The 22,076-nt window shown below is 32.4% G+C and overlaps 2 protein-coding genes across 4 annotated transcripts; one reads left to right on the forward strand and one right to left on the reverse strand.

Moving 5' to 3' along the window:
• Positions 1-104: 104 nt before the first annotated feature.
• On the reverse strand, positions 105-14,260 carry LOC120345383 (potassium/sodium hyperpolarization-activated cyclic nucleotide-gated channel 3-like). 2 transcript variants are annotated; one of them, XM_039414812.2, is made up of 9 exons: positions 13,483-14,260; positions 13,146-13,328; positions 4,350-4,496; positions 3,932-4,093; positions 3,267-3,491; positions 2,788-2,937; positions 2,041-2,172; positions 719-989; positions 105-265 (listed from the first exon to the last, which is right to left on the reverse strand). In XM_039414812.2, the coding sequence occupies exons 1-9, from the start codon at positions 14,116-14,118 to the stop codon at positions 180-182; spliced, it is 1,992 nt and encodes a 663-aa protein (XP_039270746.2). In that variant the 5' UTR covers positions 14,119-14,260; the 3' UTR covers positions 105-179. The 2 variants fall into 2 exon arrangements, with proteins under 2 accessions (XP_039270746.2, XP_039270745.2); XM_039414811.2 differs by having other exon boundaries at positions 105-319.
• Positions 14,261-14,390: 130 nt separating this feature from the next.
• Positions 14,391-22,038, forward strand: LOC120345384 (uncharacterized). Of its 2 annotated transcripts, none has more exons than XM_039414813.2 (9): positions 14,391-14,689; positions 15,481-15,584; positions 17,403-17,528; positions 18,045-18,170; positions 18,750-18,839; positions 19,037-19,177; positions 19,753-19,929; positions 20,359-20,466; positions 20,683-22,038. In XM_039414813.2, the coding sequence occupies exons 2-9, from the start codon at positions 15,504-15,506 to the stop codon at positions 21,142-21,144; spliced, it is 1,311 nt and encodes a 436-aa protein (XP_039270747.2). In that variant the 5' UTR covers positions 14,391-14,689; positions 15,481-15,503; the 3' UTR covers positions 21,145-22,038. The 2 variants fall into 2 exon arrangements, with proteins under 2 accessions (XP_039270747.2, XP_039270748.2); XM_039414814.2 differs by lacking the exon at positions 14,391-14,689 and adding an exon at positions 14,754-15,015.
• Positions 22,039-22,076: the final 38 nt, after the last annotated feature.

A 22,076-nucleotide genomic window follows, 5' to 3' on the forward strand; every position in this document is an offset into this window, starting at 1 on the left:
GCAGTTACGGTATTCCACTGTGTTAAGTTTACATTGTTTTAAATCCTGGTCTTTGTTCATTTTAGTCTATTTACAATTAATTCCAGACAAAAGCAACGATGAGCTTGCAATTAATGGTGTATATTTATTTTATATTATGTCTTATTAAAATATCTCAGACAATGTTCGTTCGATTGCACTTAAGAAAATGACATGGTTGACGTTTCTTCTTCGATGTTCTCCAGCTGCATGGAACCGATTATTTGCTTCTTTTCTTTTGGGCCATCTAGAGGAATTATGGAACACGTTGAAACGAAGCCGTCGTTGGTGTTGGGGCCTCCTAAACGAATGGTTCATTATTATGCCAGAGAAAATCAACCTCTCTTGGCATTACAAATTCTCAATAAACTTTAGTCAAAGAAATGGCATTTTGGGCAAAGAATTAACAGTGAAAGAAATTACTACTGGGGCCTGCAACAATTTTATTATAAAAGAGCTTTGAAGAGAATAGTAACATTTTAATCTATAAACAGCAGTATTTCGTTCATCTTCCCCAGGTTATTCCATGATGAGCAGGTGATGCGCCTACTGATTTAAATCGATAGGATTAATTATGTTTTGTTGTAGATAATCGAGCTATTGCAACAAGTTTCTATACCTAATGATTTCCAAAAATTCGCACTTGAGTTTGTGCAATAGTATTCTGAATTCCCAAACATGAAATATTACATTGTTTTACCTTGCATTCTAGCCGTTGCGACGTGTTGAAGTTTTTGTCTTTGTTTGGGATATTCATCTAACACTTTGTTGAAATCTTCTACCGACAGAGAATATAAATAACAGTACGTTTCCGCTATAACGCTTGCGACACGACGCATGTTTTGCTGAAGAAGTGCGATTTCACCAAAATAGCATCCATCAGAAAGTCGCTGCTCTATGTTGTGGCGTTCAGATCGAATGACGACGGTACCGCGGTTTATAAAGTACATTTTTGATCCGACTGATCCTTCCTAATGATAAAATAGTAATGAAAACCATAAGTCGTAATGTGATATTTTAGAACAGATTCAGAACATCTCAAAAATAACTAACTAACAATAAGCTACAAATAATAGATAGTGAGTATGTTTTATTCAAAAACACGTTGAAAATATGTGGATGGAACGTGAATAATGAAATAAATGAAAAGTTTTGAAATATCCAAATATCCAAAATAGGGCGGGCAAGATCAAATAATTTTAATTTTGATTGGCTTCACGCCCGCTCAAAACGCTCTACGCTGCCCCTTGAGGGGCGCGACCCAACGTTTGAGAACCACTGCTCTAAAACCAAGAACTTTCGTTCTGTGGAATTCACTTCCTTATGGCGGTATCTCTGTCACTGTTGACTTGAGTTGTGCTGATCATCGTGTCAAGACAAACGCAATCTATCGACTTCTCTATGACAAGGATAAACATAAACCTATATATATAGCTCTTAGGGCTCGTTGGTCGTCTCTTGATACTGGCCTTTACAAGTACTTTTTCGGGCTTCTCAAAAACGTCGCTATTCACTTGTCCCGCTTGCAACCAAACTTTTAAATTTAGTATCGCTTGTCAGAATTTTTCCACCTGTCCAACTTGACCCAGGTGTGGGGTATTCAACAAAGGTACAAGTGTGGGGCAGCACATTTTTGGGTACTCCCGAAGTATGTGAACCAAGATGGCGGATACCGGAACGTAATATGTTTGCCAGCTTAAAGGTTAGGCCATAATTTTAGGTACAAATACTACGGGAGTACCACTTGGCTAGTCCCCGAACTCGTAATAGAACTGAAAAAAGAAAATTGAAATAAAATTATGGCCTAACCCTAATCTGGTACACATACTACGTTCCGGTGTCCACCATCTTGGTTCACTTCGGGAGTATCCATTTTTGAGACACCATGCTGTTTAGCTTTTGAGTCCTGACAAAACTTGTATAACAAAGGCAATAGCACTAGCTTGTCGTTTTTTGTTCGATATGATAATACTGCTACCTGCCTGGTCTACAACAAATACTTCGAACAAATAGTATTTTTACCTTCACAATGGTATCATTGACGAGAAAGACTTCAAATTCCAGTTTGCTGAGAACGCTTGACAAAAACGTAGGATCGGCTTCATTGAAAAATGGGACTTGTTCCACTAGATCTCGACAGTTGTGATTAATTATCTGAATAGTGCAAATTAACTTTGGTAAGATGTAAATTTTCAAACTGAAGAAAAAAATAAAGTAGCAAATTCATGTCCAAACACAGTCATTAACAGCAGTCATGTGTAATTCGCCAAGAAGGGTCACATTTCACAGCTTTTCTAGACGTTCGAAAAGTATAAATGAACATATATATAAAATCTAAATCTTCTCGAAAGTCAGTTCCTATATTTGTCATTAAAAATAAATCTAAAATGTATTGCTTATTTGTACACCAGCAGTTTCAGTTGCATTTTTACGACGCGAGAGATTTCAAGCTCTGTTTTCGTTTAGTTTACATGAAAATTGTAAAATCTCAGACAAATTCTGATAGCAATGATATCATGAACTGCAATACGTGTCTAATAAATGTACATTTAAAGTTTCCACTTTATCGAAAAACAATATCTACGTAATTGTCATCAAAAAACCGACGAACCATGGCGACCCAACTCTGAACAGAACTCTAATATATGCTAAATGGTTGCCTACAAAGCAGGAAAGTGAAGTTGGGAAATTTCATAAAATTCTTTGGAGAATTTTTCTTCCTAATCGACCCATTGAAATAAATAATATGTGCCTTCGTTACTGACTGACCTCATCTCTCAAATTATGATTGAGTTCATCTAATATCCTATCTTCGTCAAACATTTTTCCTTGAAATCGGTTTTCATAATAATCGGAGATCTGTCTTCGTAAAGGTATTGGAAGCTTACGAAATTGCATATATTCTTTGACTTGCATATACTGAAATATTCAATGTAAACATCTGCTGTAGATGTTATTAAATTCAAATACAAAGAACAAGTTCGTTAGAAAACAAAGTACACCCTAAACCCGGGTATATTTCAGGAAGATATGACCAATGTCGAAGTCATAAACAGTATGCCTAAACAAACCGAAAACAATCGAAATAATATAATACATGAAAACATCTAAAATGGTAATTTCGTCACATATTCTTATTCACGCAAATATCATAACGGACACCCAAATAAGATGTGTTAGGTGAAATTTGGTTGAGTGAATCTATTCTGAACTTCTCATAAATTGATACCATATACAAGTCACCGTACCTTCTCTTTATAAGCTCTCTTCGAAGCATCCATTGATTGAATGAGAGACGTTGCGTTGCCAATAAATAATGCAAAACACATTGCTCCTGATACCATGCTAACGAAAGTTACCCATAAGTCAATCATTCCATGGGGTGGAAATTGTCCGTACCCAATACATAACATGTGACTTGTAGATTTGAAAACGGACCAAGAATATCTTTCCCATGCTGTAACGTTTGGATTCTAGAAAAATTAAAGTTTATATACATATTACAAGCCTTTATAATAGATATTAGTGTTTTGATCCAGATTCCAGATACACATACACCATCACCGTAATTCGGAAATATATCCAAAGTTGCTAGTAAAGAAAGCGTGTGGGCGCTACTACATTGTGTTGAGTGAGCCCAATTAAAAAGTAAATGTGATGGCCAAAATTCGGTGACAATCAACTGTTTACAAAAAAATTTGAATATGTAATATACCGCGTAGATTTTAACGATTTGCTCCGTTACTTTTTTGTTTCGTTGAAACGATAATTTTATAATACATATGTCTCCAAATACATCATAAAAATACAGTCCTAGTAATCATAACTATGGATTTGCAATTTTCGACAAATGAAAATATAGCGTGTATCGCGAAATTTTATGTACGTTAGTAGTAATAGGAGGAACGATTACCTCAAGTCCTCTAATAGAAACCCAAGTATCTTCTGGGAATGACATAAACATTGGAACCATGTATTGCAGGCAACCGTTTATGTGGCAAATGAATAACATCAGCATAATAAGATTCATGATACGAGCAAAAGCAAGAGCAAGTTCATATTGAAAGTTGAAAATCTATGAAAAAAAAATCAAAAGTCACAAATAATTTTCAAATTTCCTAGAATAATGGAAGTGGAATCTAGGTTGTCATTCAAAATAGATAGACAATCAGAACCTAATTTACGGTATTTGAACGCATCGTTCAGGATATGTCGCCGTGGATATCAAGTTGTTTACAGATAATAGTTGGCCATTTATAATAATCATTAAATTAGACAAATAGTGTTCCCTATTGTGGCTTTTTAAAATTATTTCTACGTGCGCACCATACCTCTTCCCATTGCTTCATATATCGAATGAAACGTGATAAACGGAGTAGACGTAGAAGTGCCAGGATCTTTGCCAGTCTCAATAGACGGAAAGCACTGACACCGGAGAGAGATGTCGAAGAAGTTGGCTCCCCTTCAATAGCGTTGTCCTGCAAATTTCTATATCGTGAATTATCTTGTAACGACAGAGTCGTTAGGATAGGATTTACCTATTTATCTCGGGAGAGAGGAAAGTCGATCAGACGGCTTGACCATATGGCGAACGACAGCCTCTCGCCCGGTGCCACTGTCATATGAGCAAAATGCTAGCAAAATCCCGCAGCAAAATATACGATGTCATAAAAACGTGTTTCCACTTTGCGAAATATTTTTAATTATTAACCACAGAGATGTAGAATTGTAAATTGAACGTTATTATGTAGCATTCAATCACACAAAGCATTTAGGATCAAGGGAGAAGTACAACAAACTAAATTTATTAAAATAAAATAACGTAATATTTAGAAAAAAAATGAAAAGTTTGTTAAATTGACACTAAATTTGAACAAGATCTGCCTTTGGGGCTCAAAAAATATTTTGGGTATGGATTTACAACTCAGACATCTTTCCAATCAAATAAAGAATTTGACAAAAAAATTGATCAGTTTTCTAACAAAATAATTTCAATACAACGCAATAACGTAAATTTCCTAAAAATTCGAAAAATCGTTAAATTGACCCAAAATATGAACAAGATCTGCCTTTAGGGCTCAAAAAATATTTTGGGTATGGATTTATAGCTCAGACATCTTTCCAATCAAATAAAGAAATTCGAAAAAAAAAGATCAGTTCTCTAACAAAATACTTTTAATACAACGCAATAACGTCAATTTCTTCAAAATCCGAAATATCGTTAAATTGACCCAAAATTTGAACAAGATCTGCCTTTGGGGCTCAAAAAATATTATGAGTATGAATATCTGAATTCATCATCTTTCCAATGAAAGAAAGAAATTGAAAAAAACTCGATCAGTTTTCTAACAAAATACTTTTAAAATACCGCAATAACGTAAATTTCTTAGAAATTCGAAAAATCGTTAGATTGACCCAAAATTTGAACAAGATCTGCCTTTGGGGCTCAAAAAATAATATGAGTATGGATATCTGAATTCATCATCTTTCCAATGAAATAAAGAAATTGAAAAAAACTCGATCAGTTTTCTAACAAAATACTTTTAATATAACGCAATAACGTAAATTTCTTAGAAATTCGAAAAATCGTTAAATTGACCCAAAATTTGAACAAGATCTGCCTTTGGGGCTTAAAAAATATTTTGAGTATGGATATTTGAATTCATCATCTTTCCAATGGAATAAAAAAAATTAAAAAAAAATCTATCAGTTTTCTAACAAAATACTTTTAATATAGCGCAATAACGTAAATTTCTTAGAAATTCGAAAAATCGTTAAATTGACCCAAAATTTGAACAAGATCTGCCTTTGGGGCCTAAAAAATATTTTGAGTATGGATATTTGAATTCATCATCTTTCCAATGGAATAAAGAAATTGGAAAAAAACTCGATCAGTTTTCTAACAAAATACTTTTAATATAGCGCAATAACGTAAATTTCTTAGAAATTCGAAAACTCGTTAAATTGACCCAAATTTGAACAAGATCTGCCTTTGGGGCTTAAAAAATATTTTGAGTATGGATATTTGAATTCATCATCATTTCAATGAAATAAAGAAATTGGAAAAAAACTCGATCAGTTTTCTAACAAAATACTTTTAATATAACGCAATAACGTAAATTTCTTAGAAATTCGAAAACTCGTTAAATTGACCCAAAATTTGAACAAGATCTGCCTTTGGGGCTTAAAAAATATTTTGAGTATGGATATTTGAATTCATCATCTTTCCAATGGAATAAAAAAATTGGAAAAAAAATCTATCAGTTTTCTAACAAAATACTTTTAATATAGCGCAATAACGTAAATTTCTTAGAAATTCGAAAAATCGTTAAATTGACCCAAAATTTGAACAAGATCTGCCTTTGGGGCCTAAAAAATATTTTGAGTATGGATATTTGAATTCATCATCTTTCCAATGGAATAAAAAAAATTGGAAAAAAACTCGATCAGTTTTTTAACAAAATACTTTTAATATAGCGCAATAACGTAAATTTCTTAGAAATTCGAAAAATCGTTAAATTGACCCAAAATTTGAACAAGATCTGCCTTTGGGGCTTAAAAAATATTTTTAGTATGGATATTTAAATTCATCATCTTTTCAATGGAATAAGGAAATTGGAAAAAAACTCGATCAGTTTTTTAACAAAATACTTTTAATATAGCGCAATAACGTAAATTTCTTAGAAATTCGAAAAATCGTTAAATTGACCCAAAATTTGAACAAGATCTGCCTTTGGGGCTTAAAAAATATTTTGAGTATGGATATTTGAATTCATCATCTTTCCAATGGAATAAAAAAAATTGGAAAAAAACTCGATCAGTTTTTTAACAAAATACTTTTAATATAGCGCAATAACGTAAATTTCTTAGAAATTCGAAAAATCGTTAAATTGACCCAAAATTTGAACAAGATCTGCCTTTGGGGCTTAAAAAATATTATGAGTATGGATATTTGAATTCATCATCTTTCCAATGGAATAAAGAAATTGGAAAAAAACTCGATCAGTTTTCTAACAAAATACTTTTAATATAGCGCAATAACGTAAATTTCTTAGAAATTCGAAAAATCGTTAAATTGACCCAAGATTCGAACAAGATCTGCCTTTGGGGCTCAAAAACAGAATAGTGTTGTTATTGAGAGACATGCATGCCATGGTATAAATCGACCCATCACCGATACTCACCTACATAGTATATATTAGCTGAAAGTAGTCTATAAGAGAAATTCTACGCAAATCCATGAGCTTTTATGTTTGTCCGGGAGAAACTCTAATCACTGTTCTTTTTATTAGCTTGGTTACTTGCAACCCCACATGTTGAGGAACAATCTCTCCATTATGTTTGATTGCGTTGAAATAATATGTTTATATACTGGATAATGTCTTCGCTTTTTCATGGTTAAATTATATTTAAAATTTAAATAGTCACAGATAATTTACAATTCGATTTACTTTCATTTCAGGTGAGACAAAACAAGAATTTTGCAGCATTGCAATATAAGCTGAAGTGGTGATTTTATTTTCCAAAATGGCTGCGCACAAAAATTGTTACGTTGTTCCGGTATATATGCAACATGAACGAAAAAGAAGTACAAATAATTGATTAGTAGAGATGAACAGTATCCGAAGAAATAACCCATGTACTTTCGTAACAGTGAAATAGTTGCCGCGTTCCACTCCACGGCAATTTACAATCGAATCCGAATTGAAAAAAAATTGACTCCGACTCTAGACTCGGGATTGCAAACAATTTTGACCTTGACTACAGCTCCGAACTCTAGGAAAATCAAATTTTGATAACAAAATTTTTAGCGCATGTTAGCCTTCATTAATTATTTGTTAGAAAACGCTTAGGAAGCTTGATGCTTTTTTGACTTCCATAATCACCATTGAATGTCTGAAATTATGACTTTAACGATCGAATTCAAAATCTTACAGTTTAATATTAAGCTTCCAGATCCAGTGAGAACATGCCGAATTCCTACTATACAGTCCGTAAGTATTGAAACACGCGAATCAATTGTATGCTACAAATTGGCACATTTATTTAACGAAATACCTATGAATATTGGCAAAAAAATGTAACCTAATAAAAAAAATCCACAAAAATTACGTCAACTTCTTTAGTTTTCAAAGATAAGTATAAATTGAACCAAAACGTTTATTTGTTTTCACTACTTAGTCAATTATCTCTCTATCTCTACGAAATACAGTATTGAATATGGCATGTACTTTCGGATGTAGTTTTTTAGATCCAGGACAAATTGCATACATCATCCAACTTCGAAATATGTCTGGGGAGACAAGGCCAAGGTCATTTTTGAAGTCCGAACAAATCATGTCCACTGCCATACAGACACATACGCCACAGCTTGTCACATCCGTTTGCCTAATAAAGCATTTTTGAAGAATGGAAATGTTTCCTTCATACTTTCCGAGATTCAATAAAAACGGGAGAAGATATGAGGCAATATTCTCTTTCGTGGTGTCTATTTTACTTTCAGCCGAGTCTATAATGAACGCGGTAAGCATAGGAATAGAAATCCAAATCAAAATAAAATGATGGTTGTAGAGCAGAGGAAAGAAAAGATTTCTAAGAAATTTACGTTATTGCGTTATATTAAAAGTATTTGTTAGAAAACTGATCGAGTTTTTTTCCAATTTCTTTATTTCATTGGAAAGATGATGAATTCAGATATCCATACTCATAATATTTTTTGAGCCCTAAAGGCAGATCTGTTCAAATTTTGGGTCAATTTAACGATTTTTCGAATTTCTAAGAAATTTACGTTATTGCGTTATATTAAAAGTATTTTGTTAGAAAACTGATCGAGTTTTTTTCCAATTTCTTTATTTCATTGGAAAGATGATGAATTCAGATATCCATACTCATAATATTTTTTGAGCCCTAAAGGCAGATCTGTTCAAATTTTGGGTCAATTTAACGATTTTTCGAATTTCTAAGAAATTTTAGTTATTGCGTTGTATTAAAAGTATTTTGATAGAAAACTGATAGAGTTTTTTTCCAATTTCTTTATTTCATTGGAAAGATGATGAATTCAGATATCTATACTCATAATATTTTTTGAGCCCCAAAGGCAGATCTTGTTCAAATTTTGGGTCAATTTAACGATTCTTCTAATTTTTGAGAAATTCACGTTATTGCGTTATATTAAAAGTATTTTGTTGAAAAACTGATCGAGTTTTTTTCCAATTTCTTTATTTCATTGAAAAGATGATGAATTCAGATATCCATACTCACAATATTTTTTGAGCGCCAAAGGCAGATCTCGTTCAATTTTTGGGTCAATTTAACGATTTTTCTAATTTCTAAGAAATTTACGCTATTGCGTTATATTAAAAGTATTTTGTTAGAAAACTGATCGAGTTTTTTTTCCAATTTCTTTATTTCATTAGAAAGATGATGAATTCAGATATTTATACTCATAATATTTTTTGAGCCCCAAAGGCAGATCTTGTTCAAATTTTGGGTCAATTTAACGATTTTTCGAATTTCTAAGAAATTGACGTTATTGCGTTATATTAAAAGTATTTTGTTAGAAAACTGATCGAGTTTTTTTCCAATTTCTTTATTTCATTGGAAAGATGATGGATTCAGATATTCATACTCTTAATATTTTTTGAGCCCCAAAAGCAGATCTTGTTCAAATTTTGGGTCAATTTAACGATTTTTCGAATTTTTAAGAAATTTACGTTATTGCGTTATATTAAAAGTATTTTGTTAAAAAACTGATCGTGTTTTTTTCCAATTTCTTTATTTTATTGAAAAGATGATGAATTCAGATATTTATACTCACAATATTTTTTGAGCGCCAAAAGCAGATCTTGTTCAAATTTTGGGTCAATTTAACGATTTTTCGAATTTCTAAGAAATTTACGTTATTGCGTTATATTAAAAGCATTTTGTTAGAAAACTGATCGAGTTTTTTTACAATTTCTTTATTTCCTTGGAAAGATGATGAATTCAGATATCTATACTCATAATATTTTTTGAGCCCCAAAGGCAGATCTTGTTCAAATTTTGGGTCAATTTAACGATTTTTCGAATTTCTAAGAAATTTACGTTATTGCGTTATATTAAAAGCATTTTGTTAGAAAACTGATCGAGTTTTTTTACAATTTCTTTATTTCCTTGGAAAGATGATGAATTCAGATATCTATACTCATATTAATTTTTGAGCCCCAAAGGCAGATCTTGTTCAAATTTCGGGTCAATTTAACGAGTTTTCGAATTTCTGAGAAATTTACGTTATTGCGTTATATTAAAAGTATTTTGTTAGAAAACTGATCGATTTTTTTTTCTAATTTCTTTATTTCATTGGAAAGAAGATGAATTCAGATATCCATACTCATAATATTTTTTGATCCCCAAAGGCAGATCTTGTTCAAATTTTGGGTCAATTTAACGATTTATCGAATTTCTAAGAAATTTACGTTATTGCGTTATATTAAAAGTATTTTGTTGAAAAACTGATCGAGTTTTTTTCCAATTTCTTTATTTCATTGAAAAGATGATGAATTCAGATATCCATACTCACAATATTTTTTGAGCGCCAAAGGCAGATCTCGTTCAATTTTTGGGTCAATTTAACGATTTTTCTAATTTCTAAGAAATTTACGCTATTGCGTTATATTAAAAGTATTTTGTTAGAAAACTGATCGAGTTTTTTTTCCAATTTCTTTATTTCATTAGAAAGATGATGAATTCAGATATTTATACTCATAATATTTTTTGAGCCCCAAAGGCAGATCTTGTTCAAATTTTGGGTCAATTTAACGATTTTTCGAATTTCTAAGAAATTGACGTTATTGCGTTATATTAAAAGTATTTTGTTAGAAAACTGATCAAGTTTTTTTCCAATTTCTTTATTTCATTGGAAAGATGATGGATTCAGATATTCATACTCTTAATATTTTTTGAGCCCCAAAAGCAGATCTTGTTCAAATTTTGGGTCAATTTAACGATTTTTCGAATTTTTAAGAAATTTACGTTATTGCGTTATATTAAAAGTATTTTGTTAAAAAACTGATCGTGTTTTTTTCCAATTTCTTTATTTTATTGAAAAGATGATGAATTCAGATATTTATACTCACAATATTTTTTGAGCGCCAAAAGCAGATCTTGTTCAAATTTTGGGTCAATTTAACGATTTTTCGAATTTCTAAGAAATTTACGTTATTGCGTTATATTAAAAGCATTTTGTTAGAAAACTGATCGAGTTTTTTTACAATTTCTTTATTTCCTTGGAAAGATGATGAATTCAGATATCTATACTCATAATATTTTTTGAGCCCCAAAGGCAGATCTTGTTCAAATTTTGGGTCAATTTAACGATTTTTCGAATTTCTAAGAAATTTACGTTATTGCGTTATATTAAAAGCATTTTGTTAGAAAACTGATCGAGTTTTTTTACAATTTCTTTATTTCCTTGGAAAGATGATGAATTCAGATATCTATACTCATATTAATTTTTGAGCCCCAAAGGCAGATCTTGTTCAAATTTCGGGTCAATTTAACGAGTTTTCGAATTTCTAAGAAATTTACGTTATTGCGTTATATTAAAAGTATTTTGTTAGAAAACTGATCGATTTTTTTTTCTAATTTCTTTATTTCATTGGAAAGAAGATGAATTCAGATATCCATACTCATAATATTTTTTGATCCCCAAAGGCAGATCTTGTTCAAATTTTGGGTCAATTTAACGATTTATCGAATTTCTAAGAAATTTACGTTATTGCGTTATATTAAAAGTATTTTGTTAGAAAACTGATCGAGTTTTTTTCCAATTTCTTTATTTCATTGGAAAGATGATGAATTCATATATCCATACTCATAATATTTTTTGAGCCCCAAAGGCAGATCTTGTTCAAATTTTGGGTCAATTTAACGAGTTTTCGAATTTCTAAGAAATTTACGTTATTGCGTTATATTAAAAGTATTTTGTTAGAAAACTGATCGATTTTTTTTTCTAATTTCTTTATTTCATTGGAAAGAAGATGAATTCAGATATCCTTACTCATAATATTTTTTGATCCCCAAAGGCAGATCTTGTTCAAATTTTGGGTCAATTTAACGATTTATCGAATTTCTAAGAAATTTACGTTATTGCGTTATATTAAAAGTATTTTGTTAGAAAACTGATCGAGTTTTTTTCCAATTTCTTTATTTGATTAGAAAGATGTCTAAGGTATAAATCCATACTCCAAATATTGTTTGAGCCCCAAAGGCCGATCTTGTTCAAATTTTGGGTCAATTTAACGATTTTTCTGATTTTTAGGAAATTTACGTTATTGCGTTGAATTTTGTTAGAAAACTGATTGTGTTCTTCCCCAATTTGTTTATTTGATTGGAAAGATGATTACTTAATATATCCACACTCAAAATATTTTTTGAGTCCCGAAGGCAGATCTTGTTCAAATTTTGGGTCAATTTAACGATTTTTGGCATTTTTGTGAAATTTATATTATTGCGTTGTATTAAATGTGTTTTGTTAGAAAACTGATCGAGTTTTGTCTCGGTCTCTTGTTCAAATTTTTCGACAAAAATTAATTTTTTTGAGAACTTTATTGTTATTCACGTATATGTTTTTGGCATGTATACATTATTTTATTGCAATACTTACATAATATCATCATACCAAAGTATACAATTTTAATTTATTCACATGAGACTGGATACTGGTATTTGCTGAGTACGATTAAATGAATTTTTAATCATAAATTTTATTATGAAACACTTTTTATGACTTCGTGTTTTCGTGCAGCAAGATTTTGCTAACATTTTGCTAGCTTGACAGAGGTCGCCCGGTTAACATTCCCTATCCTGTGTGGTATTGGATAGTTATTTGTTTTCGGAAGCATGGACTTGAATGTAGAGGAAGCCGTAACCAATCAGCGCTTACGTGAACCACCCTACGGCGGCGAGGAGTCCAGCAATCCTCCCGCGCATAATCATTCCCGCATGGGATTCGAACCTGCAAACCCACGCAGAGTAATCAGCTGGGTGTCTTCAATTTTCAAATTCGATTCAAGTGAAAGATATTTTCCAATAATAAAATATAGTGTAGGCTATATAGGATTTCAATTGTCAATATGATTTTTACTTACTACTATCGTGAAAACTAGATCAAATGGAAAGGTAGAGATCATATCGATGATAAACCAACTTTTGAGGTAAATCACGCGGATCTGCTTGGGATCCAGAATAACTTCACTGTCAGGACCATCGAGTACGATACCAGTTCGAAAATTGAAGATTATATCCAGCAGAAACCATGTATCCGATATGAGCTATATCAAAATAAAATTAATATAATTTTACGAAATATACAAACACCAGCCGTAAATTGCTTCCGTCAAATCAGGATTTTAGTGTCAATAAAAAGAATGTGCAGATAATTGCTGTTTGTACTGTAATTATGTAACAATGATCACCGTAACTTACTTTGAAAGGCAACCATCCTGGTTCATCATCTTTCCAAAATGCGATGGCAACAGGAATCAAAATGATATTGGCCATAAGAATTACCAATGATAAAGAGTCCCATATGAATCGAAAATTACTGTAAGGGTGAATAATCCAGTTCCCCGCTTTTTCCATTCTTTGTTGCTCTTGTAACACTGCCTTTTCACTCCCGTATAATTTTATGGACATTTTGTTTACGGGTATTGACATCGAACCCGTAACGCTTCTGCGGAAATTCATTTTTTTATCTGGATGTAAGAACATGGAACTGGCTTGCATTGTGGTTGAGCCTGTCTCAGACTTCCTTGGTCGTAGCTTAGCCAAATTATCGAGCTCGTATTCAACCTCGGCAGTCTCATTCTTTTCTTGTTCTTGGTAATTCCTTTCAATCTGCATTGCAATTCTATCGATATGTTGACTGGATTTTCTAACCATCACCGGATCAAGGTTCATTGCAAGAAAGGTTGTGGGCTTATCCTCGTCGAGTTCTCGAACATTTTTTTCGGCATCAGTCAGAGATTTCGTGCTGGGAGATCCCGCAAATGACGATGACCCCTCTTCGGCCGCTTTATGACCGTTGGGAGCCGCATTAACTTTGTTGGACGCTAAGGACATGGCGCAGATCTCCCAGCGACTTTTCAGTTTTCAACTATATTCTTCGTTATCTGTTTTTTTTTATCCAAGATCCTTTGGTGCCATGCTTATAATTTCCAAAACGCGCGGCAGGATATGCCGGGCCTCTAAAATTAACCAATTTACATACTAATCAATTCACTAAATAAACCAGGGTTTATGATGTCACAATGATCCAAGTTTCAGTATCAGCGGTTTCTGAACTTGTGTTGTAATAATGAGATACACGAACTTTCTTCACTATGTTACAAGTCGCTGATAGGGGATTTTTTATGATACTTACAGATATAAGATAGCAATCTCTTATAAATCAGTATCAATAGATTACCAGAAAAAAATAATACTGAAATCTAGCGGATACGGCGAAACGCACTGATGATCATAAACCCGCAAACCCCGTTTGTGCTCGAGGCCGATGTTAATCACGTGATCACCATACCGCCATTTTATTGGATATACAAAGAAGAATCGTGAGTGGTTGAGAGACTGAGAAGACATTTTCTATTCGTCGTGAATTTGTCAGCTGGATCCAATCAGAAGCATTTGGGAATCTGTAAGTTATTATGGTATTCTGCAATGTTCTAACAGATTGTGTTGTTGTTTTGCAAAACAAGGGCAATCAATTTTATTCGATTTACGTGCATCTAATAATCTGGCACTTTGTCACTGATCCGTGATTGGATTGAACACAAACCTCTTTGTAATTTCATGAATTTTAAATTGTCAGAGTGTAAAAGATTAGAAGATATCGTAAGCAATTGAAAAAGATTGCTGATACGTAGTGTCTTAGTTTCTGGAATGGAGGCTTTAGGTTTTCAACATTAGTAATTACAGAATTATGAATGTAAATAAAACAGAGAACAAAATGGATGTTCAAAGGTATTAACTTGAATTATTAATTTAAAGGCTTTGGATGTGTTTTGACTGCATAGCTGTAGTACAATAGTAGGCTACGGTACTGCTGTCTCAGTGTCACAGAGTCCTACTGTATTGTACCGGCCTGGCTTTCACGTTGTCAGGTTGTGGTCCCGGTTTTTTAAACTGTTTCTGTGAGGTTGATCTGCTGATTTTAACATTCCTTATAATACAATAATACCCTATATTTGTAAAATATTTTTTATGTAATACAGTAATAATAATCTGCAGAGCTAATTATAATAACAAAAAGATCTGGCAGAACAGTTTTCGTCATTATTTAAAAGACCAAACTTAACCATAACAAATGACAAAGCCAGAAAGCCCCTATGCCCTAATTACTCTCTGAATGCAATTGAAAATATAGCTGTATAGACTAGTACATATGTTACACATATTTAAAATTTGAATCCTATTTTTTTTCTCTAGAAAATATCTGAAACCGTGCAATAATGATGGATGGTCGGGATCAAATAACTGGACTACAAGCTCATTTACTACAAGCAAGTGGAAATGGTAGTCAAATGCTTCAGGTAATACAGTAATACCTTAAACATCTCGTGCGTACCTATCTTGTGTTACATGCAACCAAAGAAGTTCATGGAACATGATCAAAATGAGATTTTGTATGTATAATAATCATTATGTAGAGTTGAAAATCATTGTCAGATGGTAGAGGAAGTCAAAGTACCATTATAACATAGCATACGTGATGCTGATAGAGCGACATATATTCAATAACATGCTCCTCCTACAAAGATTTTATCAAGTACACTCGGAAATCAAGAACTATTTAAGGATTTTAATTGTTTACCAATTTTCTTGTTTGATATAGCTGTATGGTGTCTCTGATTCGGTAAATGAGTCAAATTCTTAGATTACTAGTAGGGTCTTAAACCAGAACTATTAAATCTACAAAGTAAAAGTGGGTAAGTTAATGTCATCGTCACTTATCGATCTCGATCGGTAAGTATGTTGATAGGTATTTGTTTGTTTGTCTGTCTGTTAGACACTTTCGTATGTTACGCGATATCTCACGAAAGTGAGGTTGAATCTGCTAATTTTGCATGTGCATTCATCATATCTCTGACCAGAAGTAGGGCTGTCCAAAATCGAATAATTTTTCAAATCGAATCTAATATTTTCGCAGAATCGAACCGAATAATCGAATATTATTGCGCAATCCTAAATCTGTCTCTATTATACAATAAACGCATGCCCTTCGATGTTGTGGTGGCGTATGTGCAGTTACATCTTACTTACTGCTGGTATTTTGCAATACAATGTTTTCAGATTTATGAAAGGAGATCACACGCTTGTATGAACTGGTCAAAAAAATTGGAGGACTCCAAAATTTGGGTCTCGAAAACTGTTGAGTGTTTAAAGTAAAAATTGCAATCTCAATTCTGATGGATTCAGTTTTAATAGGACATGTAAAGCCTGTAGATGCTATTTTAATCCTATTCACTAGGGTTATGTTTTTTTGTGTAATTTTCAGCAAAATAATAACAACCATTAATATAGATAAAACTGTTGCTCAAATTCAAAATTGCATTTAACAAATTCGAAGCTAGTTTGATGACTATAATATTGTTAGTGTAAAACAGCCATCAAAATTCAAGAATGCAATTATTTGTCTTGGTATATAGATGGATAATACAGTATTGCCATCATATGAAATTACAAATTCCATTGAAAGAAGGTATTGCCATCATAAGGATCCCAAAACACCTGTTTCAGCTTTGAGTTGCCTGTACCAAGTTCCTATGATAACTAACTTAACAGCTTTAAATCGATTCTATTATAAAACTATCGTTTTCTAAATTGCCTTTTTTTCCTTGTTCCCTCTCAAAAACGTCATTACCGATAACTTTTAAGTTATGATGACCATGCATGAAATGGCTAATCACGTGCCACCGGGCGGGCATTAGGAATGACATGTTTATCACAAAATGAAGGCGAGAGAAATATCGGGAAACCAATTAAGCCAGGAGCGAGAGTCGCCGCCTGCCCGATAAAAAACGTCCTGCAAAGGTGGTTTCCGCTTTATGTACCTAATCTTAGCGATTCGAAAATTAGCCAAAAACGATTCGAATAATTAGCGATTCGATTCGATTTCGAATATTTGGTTCGCTTGGACAGCCCTAACCAGAAACCTATTGATTTTGGATGAATTATGTTGTATAATTAGCAAGTTATTAATTAATTAATTAGTGATGGGACACGCAGTGTCGCTAACGAGTCAGAGCGAAGGAATCGAAACCGCAGATCTATAAGTCGGCCGTCTCCGATCGCTATCTAGTTTTCTAAATTAGCCAGTAGGACATAATCAGTGTATTTGATATATTTAGATAAATGGTCAGAATGTCCAAATCGTTACTATGAATGTAAATTCGTTACTTGGACAACAACAACAACAGCAGCAACAACAACCTCTGGTTTTGCAAGCTGGAGTTGGAGGAGATGAAACAATACAAGTAATATATTATATTGTACATTTTTTGAAGATTTTATCGTGACACTGATCAAAGTAGGGTCAAAAAAAGTTCATAGTTTTATGTTTTGAGAACTTCAAGTTACTGTATTTTGAATTTATTGTAAGGTGGAAAATCTCCAAAATTGGCCAAAATGAGGAAAATAAATCTAGGGAGCAAAAACTACCTCTCTATACTAATTCACATAGCCAAAATTACTCTATTATTATAGAAACAGTGGAGGTATACATTTATTCTTTCAGACCATTATACATTTTTATTTATTCGGTATTATAGTAAAGGAATAATGATTTTTTATACCTGGTATCTACCAAATTATGATTACTTCACCCTTTTATATGTATATTTTATGATATTGTATCGGATTTTTAACAAAAATTGATTTATGCTATGATTTTTGGCATTTCGTTTTTGTTGTCTGAGAGATTTATAAATCTTCAAATGTTCGTTGATTATTGTTCGTTCAAATTTATAACTTTGGTATTCCACCCCTTTTAGCAAGCACCTGCTAATGTACTGAATGCAGGTGCAGGAAATGTGTTTCAACTTGTGCAAGGTCCTGGTGGAAGTTTACAATTGCAACCCACTGGTGGAAATGGACAAGTCGTTGTACAGACACAACAGGTTCGTGCTATGAAATATCCAAAACAAATTTATTATTCAAATACATTCTTTTTTTTTTCATTATATTTGATATCCATAAATGTGATGCTATGTCAACAGAGATAATTTTAACACTTTGACTACTAGATCATTGGGCCCACAGGAACATACTATATATTTGACATTCCATATTCAAAATATTATTTCAGGAAATATGGCCTTGCGATCTCTATTTCTACTTATTATTGCAATGGTTAAAATTTGTGGAATATCTGAAATAAATTCAATGATTTTACATTTACAATTTGAGTTATTTAATTTAATTGCTTCTGGTCATGATAGTCATATTTTGTAACTGCCATATTTCTGCTTCTATATTCATTTTATTTATTAATTATTATGAGGATATATCCTTCATCTAAATAACAAGGATGTACTTGTTGACATTTTAACGATGTAGGGTAACAGATTTCATTGTTGAATGACTTTGTAATTGGAATAGTCATAGTTTAATGTTCTGTTGTCAACATAGCTGGGATAGTAAAGTAATTATATTTTTTTGTTTACTAAACTATTTGTACATTTTTTTTATATTCGAAGGAAACTGCACCAAGTCAACCGACAGCATCTCAATTGTTAATGCAAAGTGCAGCTGCTGAAACTTCCAATATATCATCGCAAACATTACAGGTGATTTTGTTCAAAAAAAATCTTTAAATACAAAATATCTGGATTTTCTGTGCCAGTAGTTTTTACTAGAATTTTTTCACTACATACAAATTGAATAGTCTTATTATGCAATTTGAGATTATCAATGTAATGGTGATCTTATCGTATACGAAAATGCGTCATATTTTAAATGAAAATATTTTTTTTTAATCTAATAGCTGGGAGGAGGACTCCAGTCTGGTGGTTCTGTAATATTGCAAACTGTTAATAACAATGCAACAATTCCCAATGTTCCTGGTTTGAATCTATCGTCTGCAAATGTTAATGTTGGTGCTCTACAGAATGCTGGTGTTATTATGGTATGTGAAATTCTGAATCGAATCCGATAAATATGTAGATATATACCAGTAATGATTTCCTAATACAGTCATCCGTCTGTAGTCGAACATAATTCGTTCTGGATTGGTGTTTGACTAATGATTTGTTCGAGTACTACAACTTTTTTGCCATAAGAAGCAATGGTAATTATTTTAACACTTTCTTACGCATTCTAAAATACCCTGAAAAATAAATTAATTGTGTATCTAAACAAGAATAATTGTCTGTCGCTGTCGCTTCCTGCACAACATTAGCTTTCTTTATCATTTCATCATTTTTCAAAATTGGAAATGGTAGACTTTGCCATTTCATACTGTAAGGCTAAATTAAACACTTATCAATGGCAAAAAAGGCAAGAAAAAACACTAAATCACAAATCATCTCGCTCGGCCACACGCTCAGCTCGAGTGTTTGAGCTCCGAATTTTTGTCGAGTACCGCAGCATTTTTTACTCGTTTTTTGGTCGACTATTGTTTACTATAAATATGGTATTTCAGACTTGATCTAGCCTGAACAAGGAAATTCAATTTTTATATATTTCTTTGTATGATCTTAGATGATACCAACTGGTACTGGTGGGTTTCAGCGATTACAGTTGGGTAACATGGGAGGTGCAGAACAATCAGAGGAAGAACCTTTATATGTAAATGCAAAACAATATCATAGGATACTGAAAAGAAGACAAGCAAGGGCAAAACTTGAAGCTGCCGGGAGATTACCAAAAGAAAGAAAGGTTGAACTGGAAAAAAAAAATTTGTGTCATAAATTGATGTTAATTTAACAATAAGAATAATGAATGCAATTTTCATAATAACTTGTGAATAATTTTGTTTAAGATTCACGAATATCTGCATGCTTGTCAAGATGTATACATTCATATTTATACATGATCGATAGGTTTGCACAAGTGTCCCAATATCCATCATAAATTATACTTCATGGAAGCGGATACATTTGATATATACTGGATTGTAGAGGAATTGTGTCCAGATCGCATGTGGAACACTAAAATAGAGATCAACTGATCACTTTCATGTGACAATTTACTGACTTTGTTTTTCGAAGTATCCTAAAAATGATGTGTTTTATCTAGATCCTAATCCGAAGTGGTTCATACTAGTTTGCAAGTAATAATAATTTTTTTTAAACTTGTCTTTTTTAGAAATATTTGCACGAGTCTAGACATAAACATGCAATGAATAGGAATCGGGGTGATGGAGGAAGATTTAATTCGGGTCTGGGAAAAGAAGACTCACTACCAGAGATTGCTGTAGGTTGCGATTTGCAGATTTTGAGATTGCCTCCCGTATTACTAGATATATGCAAGTTAATTAGCAAAACTATAGCAAATACAAGGTCAAATTTTCAACAAAAAGGCAAAATTTTTCTTAGAGGGTTTTGGTTGATAAACGTTGTTCTAACATCTACCAATAATGTTGAATAATTAATATGTTTCATTTTTTTTACTAATATCCTTTTTCTTTAGCATCACTATCGAAGAAGTGATTACAAGTACAGACCTCAAACTGGAACATCTATTATGAATCAACAACGTATATCGATTGCACCCACGGTAGCGGATAGTGGAAATATGGGGGGAATTGTTACAAACTCTAACAATCAGAATATTTTGGTTTCATCAAACCAAATGTTTGTTTCTCCAGATCAGCTAAGCACTATTATGAGTGCACAAGACACTGATGAAGATGTTTTGGGGCGACTTATTGGTCAAGCAAATAATGGCAATGCTATCCATAACTTAGCCATCTCACAACCATTAGAACTTCAGACTGGCCAACATCAACAGATTGGCAGCCAATCAAATTTTGTTTTGAGTTCTTCCACATCGATCGGAACTGTGTCAGCCTCAACTAATATTATGTCTGATTCGTCAAAATCACAAGCATCTAATCTGTTATTTAATCTAGCTAATATTTCAAAGAGTTGAATTTCAATAGTGTTCTTGTCAGGGGTTGCCAAAACCGAATATATCACTGTTTCTGATATATTCTGATAATATATTTTTGAATATGAAATATCGAATACATCCTAAATTAGGGACAAGTGAAAAATTTAAAGTCATTGTTTTCTCTGTACTGTTTGTTTCCAGTTGAGATATCGAACGTTTTGATTTGCTTGTCTGGTGGCTCCGAATCTCTAACTTTTAAACAAAAATATGCCAAACTACTCTAAGTTTGAAAATTTACCATATCAAATATAATGTATTCGAATATTCGCTTTGTTTTTGAACATCCCTGGTTGTTGTTGTCAGTCTTGAGTTTTAACCATGTTAGTCTTACTATCTTTTGCACAGGATACACTGTTAAAACTTGTATAATTTTCAAAAATTTTTGCTGCCCTATTTTATTATCGATAGCGTCTTAAAAAAATCGTTTCACAAAAAATAGTTGGTAGATTGTCGCCTTTCTTAACCATGTTTAATTTTGAATAGTATTGGAATTGGTTGAAACTATACTGATAGTTACAAAACGCTAATCTTATCAGAGGAGCTTCCATAATTTGAATAATTTGTTTCCATAAGTACAAGATTTTATTGAGGTTTACGAATGTAATGTATTATTATGCCGCCATAGAAATTTTTTGCTATGAAAATGCCAAATTAGTGTTGATTTTCTATCTTGTATCTGCTTTCAATCATACTCTGGGTGATTCTAGTATATAAATTCTTTTATTGCTTGCTTCTTGGTGCCCATAAGCAAACAGCCTCTCAGCTTCCTTCTCTTTTTCAAAAATCTGTTTCATTGTTATATGTTGTCGTAGATTTTTTAACTTGTGTTATTGTGACATCTTCTGAAATAAATATTTTGAGATAAATGTGGAACTTATAGTCCAAAATTTTAGCTCACTAGTTGGCAGTAT

Source organism: Styela clava, chromosome 8 (genome assembly GCF_964204865.1).
Source record: "Styela clava chromosome 8, kaStyClav1.hap1.2, whole genome shotgun sequence".
Taxonomy (NCBI): Eukaryota; Metazoa; Chordata; class Ascidiacea; order Stolidobranchia; family Styelidae; genus Styela; species Styela clava.